This window comes from Neovison vison, chromosome 1 (assembly GCF_020171115.1).
Source record: "Neovison vison isolate M4711 chromosome 1, ASM_NN_V1, whole genome shotgun sequence".
In the NCBI taxonomy this organism is placed as follows: Eukaryota; Metazoa; Chordata; class Mammalia; order Carnivora; family Mustelidae; genus Neogale; species Neogale vison.
Window position 1 is genome coordinate 53,149,547 of NC_058091.1, and position 13,393 is coordinate 53,162,939.

Genomic DNA, 13,393 nt, shown 5'->3' on the forward strand with positions numbered 1-13,393 from the left:
GTAGAAGTTTGAAGCTGAATTAGGGAAATAGTTGCTAGATTACCCATACTGACTTCAGAATTTATGTAAAAAAATTTCAGAGATGTGAAATTAGTATCATAAATGAAGAAAAAGAACACAGAAATTAAAAATGAAGCAATTTATCATAATAGAAAAAATAATGATATAAAAGATAATATATTATCCTATGTCAAGCCTTTATAGAAGCTTATTTTGACAGATCTCAGATAAGATCCGCTTTAGACAGTATTCACAGCAGACTGATGGTCCTGTAATTACCCTAATTTCTGCAACAAGGAATAGCTGGAGCTCATGTTTTAATCTTTGCCTAAAATGTTAAGAGATGACTTATGATGGGATGCAGTCAACTGGCTGGATCCACTCGCATGTCTGAGAGCCACCATTACCAACTGCCTATGGCTTTGGGTGGGTCACTTCAGCTCCCTAACCTTAGTTCCTTCCTTCTCTGTCAGATGGAAGTAAAAACAGCATGTATCTCCTAGAGCTGTTGTGAAGATTAAATGAAGCAATGCCCGAAAAGCTCTTTACACAGTGTCTGGTACATGCCAAGTACTCACCAAATACTAGCCATGAACATTTGCTGGGTGATATTGTGATATTCACTCACACCTTTAATTACTTCCAAACTTGGAGGGGCTTGAGGAAGTGAAAGACATAATGAGATCGAAATATTCATTAAATATTCCTAAGATAACCCCCTGGGTCGGAGAACTCAGTTTGGATAAATGATATCATTTAGGTTTCCGAATTCTTTGCTCTCAAGTTAGAGCTTGGGGTGACACCTCAAAGGAAAGGTGGGTCTGAAAGCACACACATTTGCTCAAAAGCACTGCCTCTAACCCAGTGAGCTCTATGGAAAGTACACAAAGAAAGGAGTTTCTGACCTACCTTCAGAAAGCAGGCCTAACCCAAGTGTTCCTATCTCATGGACAAAGGAGCAGAACAGAAGAAACCCACACTGTGGGTGGTCCTTTTAGAACTGGCTTAGCTAAACATGATTTTTGGTTTTTTCTCCCCTCAACTCCCAATCTGAAGAGTATTCCTCAATTGGGGAGGAGAGAGAGTGTGGAGGTAGAGAAAAGGAGAGAAGCTACTTTTCCCAAACTGACAAAATAGTAAGGTCTTGCTTTGTGGGAAAAACAGAATGCTAGAAGGAGAAAAGATTTATCTTCTGCCATCTACAAATTTGGGGTCTCCTAACCTTTTAGACATAGCAATCAAGTTGTCATTATCCAGGAGCAGGAGTCCTTCTTCCGACTTCATGAGGAACGATCCCAATACAATCGCTGTTGCGTTTGCCTCTTGGGACCATGAGTGAATAGTCTAGCTCTCATCTTTAGAAGCCATGCTGCATCTCAAGCCCAAAAGTCACTGCTCATTTTAATTTCCATACCAAATTAGGCCCAGCCAGGTTATCCAATAGAACTCATCAGAGGTTCAGCAATGAACCCTATGTGGTGGACCCCCTCTGCCTTGCCAAATATGGGAGAAATTAAGCAGCAAATATTAAATCTCCCTGAGCTTCTTTGTGAATTAAAGTCCGGGATATGAAAGTTCATAATTCTTAAGCAAAATTCTGAAGAAATCAAGATTTCAGTATCTTTCCTTCCCAAATTCTTCTGCTTAGCCTTAGCCAAAGGGATCTTATTCTTAAGCATTTTCTTTTCTTTCTTTTTTTAAAAAGATTTTATTTATTTGACAGACAGAGATCACAAGTAGGCAGAGAGGCAGGCAGAGAGAAAGAGAGAGGAGGAAGCGGGCTCCCTGCTGAGCAGAGAGCCCGGTGCAGGGCTAGATCCTAGGACCCTGGGATCATGACCTGAGCATGAGGTCGTGAAGGCAGAGGCTTTAACCCACTAAACCACCCAGGCGCCCCAATCTTAAGCATTTTCAAAGTTTAACTAATATATCTTAAGTTCCCCCATTCCCCTTTTATAGAAGGCCTAAGGAATTATTAGAACACAATCAATTATCATAATACCAACCTCACATGCATAAATATTAAAAATACAAGAAAATCCTCAGTTCCACAGTCAGTTGACCTCAAGCAAAATGACTCAGCATAATGCAGGCCCATGTTACTCTTAGGGAGACCAAAGGAGAGACTTGGGCAATCTCTAAGGGAAGGAAGGCAGGTAGAGAAAATCCTTTAATTATCACAGGATTTCTATCAGTCTGGGGAAGTTACCTTCTGTGTTCTACTTTATATGGTCTCCCTCAGTGACAGAGGTAAAATCAAGGAGTTATGGGCCTGCCAAGAGGACCCTTTGTTTAAGACAATTCTTACCTACATTCATATCCTTGAGTTGATAAGCCTCTCTGGCAGATGAGTCTTTTCTCATCTCACTCTATCCATGTTTGAGCTGTTTATGTTACTGTCCTGCCTGAATCCCCCAATGTTTATCTCATCTTTCCTTCAAACTCTGCATCTCCAAGTTTCTCACATGTGTTCTCTCAGGGCCCATCTATTTTAGCTGACACCCTGAAACTCACCAAATAATGCTTCAAATGTTCTACCTTGATCTTCTTAGAATTTAATTCTTAAGTCTGTCTATATTTTATGTATCCACCTTGGGTAACGGTTGCAGTCTTCAAGATAATGGCTCCCAACTGATCTCATGAAGAACTATCCGCAGTTTTACAGCACATTCCCCAAACACTTTCTGGATCCCAACCCCTTTCGTGGGGGGATTCACATGGCTCTGTTCTCTGTGCTCGCTATCGCTACCTCCTCTGGTCACTCATTTTGATTCAGTAATGACTAATATATGTCCCTTCTTTATAGCCTTCTCACTTAGATCCATATCTCTTTTGCGTAAGTCCAGTTTGTTCTTTAAGACTTTATGTTTTGGGGCATGTGGGTGGCTCAGTGAGTTAAAGCCTCTGCCTTCAGCTTGGGTCATGATCTCAGGGTCCTGGGATTGAGCCCCGCATCGGGCTCTCTGCTCGTCAGGGAGCCTGCTTCCCCCTTTCCCTCTGCCTGCCTCTCTGCTCACTTGTGATCTCTCTCTCTGTGTCAAATAAATAAATAAAATCTTAAAAAAAAAAAAAGACTTTATGTTTCCTCTTTAGCGATCTTAGATTAAATTTGATTTCAGTAGATCTCTCTCTCCCTAAATCTCTTAATATTTCTCCAGTTAACCTTTTGCTGATACAGAGCTAAAATAACTTCCTAAACCATGATTCTTTTGTCTAAAACATGCTGACATTTCTCTCCATCTCAAGTCCTTAAGCCTCTTCTCTATCAGCTTGCTTTTGTAGAATAAGACTTGCAGGTATATTCTCCTTTTGGCTTTCAGTGTTAACAATGATCTCATTTAATTTTCCTTTCACCTCTTGTCCAAGTGGGAGCGGTAGTTTCTAAAGTAACGGGTTCCCATTTCACTTTCGGTATTCATTAATAAAGGCAACTGCTCCTCAATGATGGAGCCACAGTTTGGATCCCGAAAACCAAAAGTCATGGGCACAGTGTACATGATTAATGAATTGACAGAGCCTATTGTTATGGGAGGTGGTCTTCAGAGCCCTTAGACAAGTCACAAAGATCCAAGAGAGAGAAGTTAGCCTACCTAAGTTCTCTCCTAGGAGCTCTATGTAGTTCCAAACAAAATAACACGGAACAGCTGATTGCTTGCTACCTATGTTGGTTCTTACATCTAAAATTTAAAATTAAAAGCTATATCCTCACGCATGAATGCTTTATTGCTAAAGAGGAATTTGCTACCTCTTGACCCTGAGATCATGACCTGAGCCGAAGGCAAGGCTTTAACTAAACCACTGAGCCACCCAGGCACCCCTCAAGGCATTCTTTAAAGATCTTCTAGCCTGGTCAGAGAAATAGGTACAAAAATCCTATAATAGGGGTGGCTCAGTCGGTTAAGAATCCTACTCTTGATTTCAGCTCACTTCATGATCTCAGGGTTGTGGGACCCAGCCCTGTGACAGTTTTCAGACTCAGCAGTAAGTCTGCGTGAGATTCTCTCCTTCTCCCTCTGCCTCTCCCCTCCACCCATGTGTGCTCTCTCGCTCTCCCTCTCTCAAATAAATAAATACATTCTTTTTTTAAAAGAAATCCTGTAATAATATTTGACAGCATCTCTTTTAGTCCGAGATACGTGCTCCCTAAAAATCCTGAAATCCTCCCTATATTTAGCATCTCTTGAAGAGAGAGAACTGTGGAGACTTCCTATACTTTTCCTAGAAGTGCATGTAACTGCAAGTCTTAAAAAAAGATTGTGATGTTGATAATGACTTCCCAGGGGAGAAGTTTGGTACAGGTACATGCTGAGCTGTTAATTTTCCTGAGATGAGGAGGGCTGTCATCCTCTTTCTAAGTATAGGGTTTTGTGCCATGTCACGGAAACAGTGAAAGAGCTTGTTCTCTCAAAAGCTTAGGAACCAGTACACCTGCTCACAGCAAAAGGGCCAGAAGGTCAGACGTTACTACAGCCTTATTATGGCAGGTGTAGAAAGCCAGCTGGCCTAGACAACATGAGGGAATGGGGAACATGGCAGAGAACACCAGACCCGATGTTCTCTCCTTCCAATCATAAATCAGTAGACCAATATAATATTTTGAGTCCTACGCACATCAAATGAACTACTAAGCTCTCTCCCCTGTTCGTTTACCCAGCTGGACAGACTTGAGGAAAAACAGAAGGAAACGTACCGGCGGATGCTAGAGCAGCTGCTGCTGGCCGAGAAGTGTCATCGACGGACGGTGTACGAGCTAGAGAGCGAGAAGCACAAACACACCGACTACATGAACAAGAGTGACGACTTCACCAACCTGCTGGAGCAGGAGCGGGAGAGGTAATGTGCACACAAGCCATGCGCCGCACAGAGATCCCTGCCATCCTTTCGTCTCTGCCCCTCTGGTCAGGGAGCCCGCTTCCACCCAGGGACACCACAGATGGGAGCCCAGGCTCTGACTCCCATTTCTGACCTGCATGGCTTGTAGAAAGTGAGACAGACATTTACTTGCTATTGTCCATCTGAATAGGTTTGGGGGTACACAGGGGTGGGAACCCAGATTCCCTGTAGGAAGTTGAGAACCATAAAGCCATACAGCTGGAAACAAACCCAGGGAGCTTATATAAGATCAATGAAGCACCTACATTCCAAAAGCCTCTCTACTAATTTTCTTCAGTGGAAAATAATCTTTTACTTCCTGAATAAGTGGTTGACAAATCAGTAATCTTAACCATTTAAAATGAATCCTATTCATTCTTTTTTTAAAAATTTTTTTATTTTTTTATTAACATATAGTGTATTATTAGCCCCAGGGGTACAGGTCTGTGAATCGCCAGGTTTACACACTTCACAGCACTCACCATAGCACATACCCTCCCCAATATTCATAACCCAACCACCCTCTCCCTAGCCCCCTCCCCCCAGCAACCCTCAGTTTGTTTTGTGAGATTCAGAGTCTCTTATGGTTTGTCTCCCTTCTGATCCCATCTTGTTTCATTATTCCTTTCCTACCTCCCAAACCCCCCATGTTGCCTCTCAACTTTCTTATATCAGGGAGATCATATGATAGTTGTCTTTCTCTGATTGACTTATTTTGTTAAGCATAATACCCTCTAGTTCCATCTGTGTCGTCGCAAATGGCAAGATTTCATTTCTTTTGATGGCTGCATAGTATTCCATTTATATATATATAAAATATATATATAGATAGATAGATAGATATCACTTCTTCTTTACCCATTCATCTGTTGATGGACATCTAGGTTCTTTCCATAGTTTGGCTATTGTGGACATTGCTGTTATAAACATTTGGGTGCACATGTCCCTTTGGATCACTACATTTGTATCTTTAGGGTAAATACTCAGTAGTGCAATTGCTTGATCGTAGGGTAGCTCTATTTTCAACTTTTTGAGGAACCTCCATGCTGTTTTCCAGAGTAGTTGCACCAGCTTGCATTCCCACCAACTGTGTAGGAGGGTTCCCCTTTCTCCACATCCTCGCCAGCACCTGTCATTTCCTGACTGGTTAATTTTAGCCGTTCTGACTGGTGTGAGGTGATATCTCTAAAATAAATCCTATTCATTCTTAATACCACAACAGAAACTCTTAATACTTGGTTGTATATAAATTACTAAATGACTAGATCTACCTGCTTTCTAAGGGTTACATAACTCTTAAAACTCAGTCTAAAAAAACAGTAACAAAACAACCCCAAATAAAACCTCTGCATGTTGAACACTGGTATCTGTCCTGACAGGTAATTCTCTCAGACCTGGCACCCCCATGTTTGAACTCCAACTTGAAAAGCTTTGTAACTAACTCTCCTATAATCTCCAGTTTTGTTTAGCATCTTTTCAGCTTATTCTCTCCCTTTTCTTTCTTCTGCTGAATTGTTATGTCTGTGAATTCCACAATCTTTGAAACTGGTGACATCCAATCCTCATGCTTTGAGTTACCAAGCATGTCTGCTTCTGTGTTTTGGACTTGCAAATTAAGAGCCGCTTGGGAACAGCTTTAATAATCCCAGCTTTATTATATATTTAGTTACAAGAAAGAGTTACAGTATTCCGAGGTTAATTTGCTTATAAGAAAAAGGTGTCATAGTAAAAGTAAATAAAAGCATGAAACAGCACAGGTTTTTGTTCAAGGTTTAAAAAATTATTGGTAATTTTTACTTATTGTTGGACTTGGCACATCCCTTGGGGAAGGAGAAGTGGAAAGGAGAACAGAGTTCTCTTTGCTTGTTGGAGTGTAATGTACGATACTCACCATTTCTTTAGGCCTGTATTTTACTCCAGTAAGCTAAGGTTTATCAGCTTTGTGTTTGAACAACGGTCTAATTTGACATTTGGGGGGTAAACCAAGCACTGAGAATAAGCTCCACTCCCTCAGTCTCTGTGAACCTTCCAACTTCAAGCACAGATCTTGCAAACAAGGTTTTAGTGACAGTGTAAATTATGAATGTCTACAACAGGCCTCTGGTTAGGAGTTCTGTGTTGGAATGTGGTCAAGTAAAAGAGCAGCTGCTTATTTGATAGTGAATTCCTGAAAGATCTGAAATCAAATAATTTTAAAGAACACCTGTGTGAATCAACTGTTTTTTCAGTCATGCTGTGTATGATTTGGTTCAGAACCAGACACACCTGTCTCTTCTATAGTTTCCCACGTAAGCTAAATGCCTGAGGTGGCACGAGTTCACTTACAATTGTTGGTTTAATTATTTTTATTTATGTTTAAATTTTATTTAAATTCAACTAATTAACATATAGTGGATTATTCGGTTCTGAGCTAAAGTTCAGTGATTCATCAATTGAATGATGTGTGTGGCTGGAAGACTGTACTTATCTAGGCTGTTTCTTTTCCTTTCTTTTTTTGTCTTCCTAATTTTTGTGTTCCGTGAGAGTAATTGAAATAATAACACATGATGGAGAGCTTTATAGTTCACAAAGTACTTTTATATTCTATAATAAGCCCATCCCAGATGTGTTTATTTACTTACTTCTTGTTGATCAACTCTAGATGAACAATTCCAATCCTCTGTACCCTTTTGGAGTTGTTTGATTTTACTAAAACAACTCCAGCAACCATTTCTCCTGAGCGAAGTGCTGTGTAGATTTTTAAAATCAAAGTAAAATTTAAAAGAGAGAATTATCTTAAGATGCTTTTGATATTTTGATCAGCAGCACTACTGGGATACATCAACAAACTTTCCTATTTTAGATAAGAATTTTCTAAGAGAACTTTGATGCTTGCTCATATATCAAACCACCTTAAGGTTTTGAAATAGTATTTTTGACTTAACAGGTGATACTTGAGGGCTTTATACTTTTTTACTGTCAGTGTTTCCCCCAGATCAATCCTCTGACTGAACCCCAGTGCACACGATGCGGTGGGCACACCCAGCCTGACACCCTTCTGCTAAATTAAACGCCCCTACTAGGACCCTGACAACTCAAGATGGCATCCCTGAATTTCTCTACAATCTGAGGAGTCCACCGTGACTTGCTTGCTGAGTTCCTAGGGGGCAGTGAAGCCTATAGGATTTTCTCAAAGGTCAGGCCCAGGATTCCCGCTGCCCTTTGGAAACTGCCCTGCTAAATCTGCTTTGGGTTAAATCCTCTTTTTGAAGTAAGCAGTCATAATTAGATCTACTTATGGGGGCTGGCAGTGTGCTGACCCCGAGGCTTTCTTTCCCGTGGCCAAGTCACCAGGGAGCCCCTCTGCGCAAGGTCCCTCTGGCCTCAACCAGGGCTGCGGGAGCTCCCAGCGGCTGCAGCACCTGCCCGGGATGCGGGGCCGCACCTAACTCGGAGCCAGCATTTCTGAGCAGGACTGAGAGTCCTCCTGTAGACTGTTTCAAGTCCTTTGTTTCCTTCTTTGTTTTGCCCTCCCTTCCCCTTCTCCAGAAAAAGTCCCTTTTCCGGGGGAGAGGGGGGAAACCAAGAACTTCACTTCGGAAACATTTCCCTTTGTTTCTACTGTGAGCATGAGTAAAGGAAGTAAGAAAGTGAGACTTGAGATAAGCCGAGTGGTTTGCTTCCTATAATCTTATCCAACTTCTCCCACTGACCGCTCAACTCTGCATGCGGTCTCCGCCCTAGACAGCTTTTCATTTGGGAGTAGTGGGGTGATGGGAGGGGTGCTGAGCTAGGGAACTTTCCCTGTGGGGTAGCATCTTGGCTTCATCCTCAGTAATTATCCTGCTAGAGTTTTTCTTTTCCTGCGGAAAAATGGTTAAAGATAACAAAAGGGACCCAGGAATGCTGGATCCTTAGCAGGTGTTGATAAGCAACCCAAATTCAGATATTTGGTGAGACCGGGAATCTGACGCTCAGAGCCCTGCCAAGGACTTATGAGATCAGCCCCTTTAAGTCCTTCATTCTGTGGGTGGAGAAACTGAGGCCCAGAAAAATTATCTAGCTCAACTCAGATGGCGGTGCACAGTGGTCTAGCACTTTTGTGCAAATGAGTCCCTTGTGCAAAATGGCTTGGGTTTTTTGTGGTTTTTTTCCCCCCTCTCTCTGTGTGTGGGCTCCCTACCTCCATGCTCTTACGGCCAAACTATGACATAAACTCTTAAAAGGCAGAAAGATGGTTATTGGGAGGATATAAACAGAGATATTCAGGCCAGTGGTGTCCTGTCAAGATAGGAGAAGATTTGAGATAGCATCTGTTGGAAGCAGCAGCCCGGGGCCTTGTTTGGAGCTATGTTTGAATAGCATATACAATGCTCTGCTTTGGTTGGATTCTGTTTGGGGTAGTCATGATGGGGGGGCTGATGATGATTATGAGGGGGCTAAATAAAGCCCACCTCTAAGCTGCATCTTTGATATTGCTACTGACCTAGACCCTGCAAGTACAAAAATAATAGAAGCAGAAATTATTTTTAACATTCAGGAGTTTTCAATTCATCTTATATAAAAATTCCACAAATTAAGAACCTAAAGTGGGCAATATATTGTTCTGGGCTTCCTTTATTCTAAGTCAGCAGACAGTGATCATCATTTATTGCCATCATTTACTGCATATTTATTTCTACAAAGAGCTATATTCCCAAATTAAAAAGAGGAAAACAGCATGAAGAAAATGCATTGCTTAACTCGTACTGTTAATAATCAAGATGAAAATATACTTCATTGCATTAGTTAGGACTGGGTAAAGAAAGCTCCCTTTCTAAATGCTGTATTGTTTGGTCCATATTTTAAGTCACGTTGACCTTTAATGGCTTAATTCTGAGCACATGAGATCACCTTCAGCATTTATATTCATTCTCTGTCTGAACTGCAAGACTCGGGATTTTCATCTTAAACTTCACAAGGGCTGCTTCAAGAATGTCAAAATAGAACACAGTTACATCAAAAGTGGTCTGAATCTTAAAGAAATATTTGAGGTGTGTGTATGTGTGTGTGTGTGTGTGCGCGCGCACGCATGCACGCTAATGTAATGACGTGGGGGAGTTCTGTCTAAATCTATAACTGTAGATATAGATTTTAAAGGTTTTGGCTTCTATAGGCTCAGCCGCGACTACATAAATAATTACATCATCATATAATATTGCAGTAAGACTTCCAAGCATAAGTTCATTTTTTTTTTTTTTAAGTACAAATCAACATCTCAAGAGAAATCTCTTAATTTACCAAGCAGAGAATGGAGGAGCAGGGACTTGAATGGAAGGGAAGCTTTCCAGCCCTATTTTGGTCAACATGAAGGGGAATGGGCTTTGCCCAGTGGCTTGTGGGACAGGCTGCACTATTTCACTCGCCTATGCTGGGAAATGACCAGTCAGAGCAAGTTCTCAAAAAGTTTCTCTAGTCGCCTGGAATCCTGGGAAATAATCCTAGCCCACTTTGTAGAAAAGAAATTCACACTTGGTTCCCTGGCATCATACCTGTTGAGTCTTTTCTTAGATTTAGATGCCTTATCTTTAAAATATGGCAATAAAATGGGCTTTTCTCACTGGTAGCTTGGAGAGTCAAAATAAGGCACTTTGTAGGAAAAGATTGCAATGATGTGTAAAAAGATCAAGTCTTATCAAGCAGAAAGTAATCAATAGATGGAACATATTAGCAAAAAACAACTGAGCTTGCTTCTCTGCGCTTAACATCCTGCTAGATGCTATTAGATAGCAGAGTTAGCTTTTATTGACTTCTCTGGTCCTTGCAAAACTATATGATGCATAATTATTATCCCTATTTGGCACGTAGAGAAACAGACAGGGTAAGTTCCTTCTACCAAGATTACTAACAATAGTTAATTGGAAGAATCAATGTTTGAACTGTGTTTACAGTCAAATATAATAATCTTCTCTACTTCCAAGTTCTTACCTTCTGATTAAAGTGAATGCTTCATTTCCCCAATGCATGGAGGAGGAAAAGATTACTTGGAAAATTGGCCAGTGACTTTGTGGACTGTACATCCATTCTGTTGCAGATTCAGAATTTGAGTAACAGACCTTAACTTGGTTATGAGTTATATCGCTTACTATCAGTATCCTACTGGCCAAGAAAACTGCTGGGAATGAACAGTTTTTAAGAAAGGAGAGGAATTAGAATTCCGAGACTCAATCAGAAAAGGAATAGGTTTTACAGTTGATTTTTTGAAAGAACGCCAGGATCCAATTCCTCCTTCCACTTCTTCTTACTCTTGCAATATGCAAATCCCACTTCCTATGGGCAAATGTGCTTGAAATGAAAGGAGCTGAGGTGCTGTTGTGTTATTCATAGCTCACAGCAGGATATTTGCACTGGAGGGCGGGGTAAGTCAGGATGGTGTAAAGGAAGTCATGTTACATCTTAAAGGGTCCAGGCAAGTGGCAACTCAGAAAGATAGTTTCCTAGGGTTGGAAGTTTGGAGTTAGAAGAAGAGTTGATCCTCTTAATAGACCCAGGATAGTATCATATCTACTTTCTTCCATCACCCATCCTGAAGTAGGCACTCCATGACTCGGCCCATTAAAAATGCCCTTGGGGTTCATTTCACCAGATCCCACTGTACAGAAATGCTGGATCTTGAGTGGATGTGATCTTCCCAAGCTTCATAGCACCCTCATTCTGAAGGTCATTGAGTTAGCAACCTCTGATCTAAGACTCTTCAGTCTTAGTAATATAACTTTAACAGACATGCCTAGGAAAATGGGTTTTCTGATCAACAAAATTTTCTGATTAATCAAAGGTTAGGATGTAAATTAACTTACTTTTATTGTTATGGAAAATATTCTCAAATGCATTTTACTTTCCTTTAGAAATTTTTAAATATACCACAAAATCATATTTGATGAATCAGGATCTTGTAGTGCTGTTACCTGGGTGGCTCTGTACTTTACAACCTCAGGGCCTATTAGATTACATTTAAATCTGAATGTTAATTACTGTTGCATGTTACTATAGGTAAGGATGGTGAAGATATTTTCTAGATCTAAGGGCTTAACCTGGCAAGCTGAGAGTTTTAGTTGAATATATAGATGTATAGATACATAGATATAGATAGATAGGTAGATTTTATTTTTAAGTAATCTCTAACCCAATCCAATGTGGGACTCGAACTCGCAACCCCTGAGATCAAGAGTCACAAGCTCCACCTACTGAGGCAGCCAGGCATCCCAAGAAGGATTCTAATATTATAGAAAGGGATGGTCACTAGAAAACTGGTCACTAGAAAGGAAAAACATTCAAAGGGAGGGCTTGAGAAACAATACACAAGAAACACACTTTACTATTTCAAGCTTTTTAACAGATAAGACTTCCTTTGTCCTTCGGGTATTTGGGTGGCTCAGTGGGTTAAAGCCTCTGCCTTCACTACAGGTCATGATCTCAGTGTCCTGGGAGAGAGCCCGCCCCCCCCCCATCCATCCGGCTCTCTGCTCAGTGGGGAGCCTGCTTCCTCCCTCTCTCTCTGCCTGCCTCTCTGCCTACTTGTGATCTCTGTCTGTGAAAGAAATAAATAAAATCTTTAAAAAAAAAAAAAAAAAAGACTTCCTCGGTCCTAGTATTTGATATCCCTTATTCTGGAAAAGTCCCAGGAGAAGGAAGAATGGAGGACAGTATTTGGAATTTAAATATGAGAGATAAAGAGTGAGAGCCCAGTAATGGGAGTTGATCAGGTTGTCAGAGTTTCTCTAGATCTGAACTGATCATTTTGTTGTTCTCTTTCAGCAAGTTTTCAGGCAATTACCAGATAGTTCCTGAAACTCTAAGTACCTGATTCACTGGACAGGCTTCTTCTGAGAGAAATAGAGGCAACTCCTTTCACATAACTATCCTTCTTTCTTTTTTGTCATATGACTCTGTCAATGCTGGTCACAACCACTTAGACCAGATTCAACTGCCCTGGACAGAGGTCACAAAGGTCTCAAACTCAAACACTTTCAGTGCCAGGCAGTTACTGAGAAAAGCAGATCCAGCCCCTCAGCAAACACTGCATGAGTCAGGGGGATTGCGAGGCTGGAGACACCAAGCTCTGACTACCAGGGAAAGTCACAGTTCAGTTCAGGTGATTGATTCAGTTTTAGGTTATGGATTCTGTTGCCACATTGTTGCCAATTCTGATTTTTTAGGAAAAGACAAAATTCTGCTTTTAGTAAAATCTTTCAGTTTTTCGATGTTGGCTCAAATTTATAAAACAATGTGCAGTGAGCAAAATTAATCTCTTGGCTATTTATTCTTTAATGTGGCTAGTCAGACATGAAGAACATTAAGACCTGTAAGGTAGCCTGGTATGAAAACACTGCCAAATAGTGGGCTCTGTTTGATGAGGACCCACTAACTCATTGAGACACTTTCTTGAGGCATATGAAACAGAAGGACATAAAGACAGTGGAAGCCAGGAAAAAACCAGCAGAGACAGAGAATTTCTAAGAGTAAAGCGTAGCCATGTCACAGGACTGGGGTTTCAGTGGACACT

General features: G+C 41.0%; 1 protein-coding gene across 3 annotated transcripts in view; it reads left to right on the forward strand.

Moving 5' to 3' along the window:
- Positions 1-13,393, forward strand: part of FILIP1 (filamin A interacting protein 1) — a 183,245-nt gene that overhangs the window by 113,507 nt on the left and 56,345 nt on the right. For all 3 annotated transcript variants that reach the window (XM_044246991.1, XM_044246988.1, XM_044246993.1), the window contains exon 4: positions 4,655-4,833. In XM_044246991.1, the coding sequence (XP_044102926.1) occupies positions 4,655-4,833 (179 nt within the window). The remainder of the gene's footprint in view (positions 1-4,654; positions 4,834-13,393) is intronic.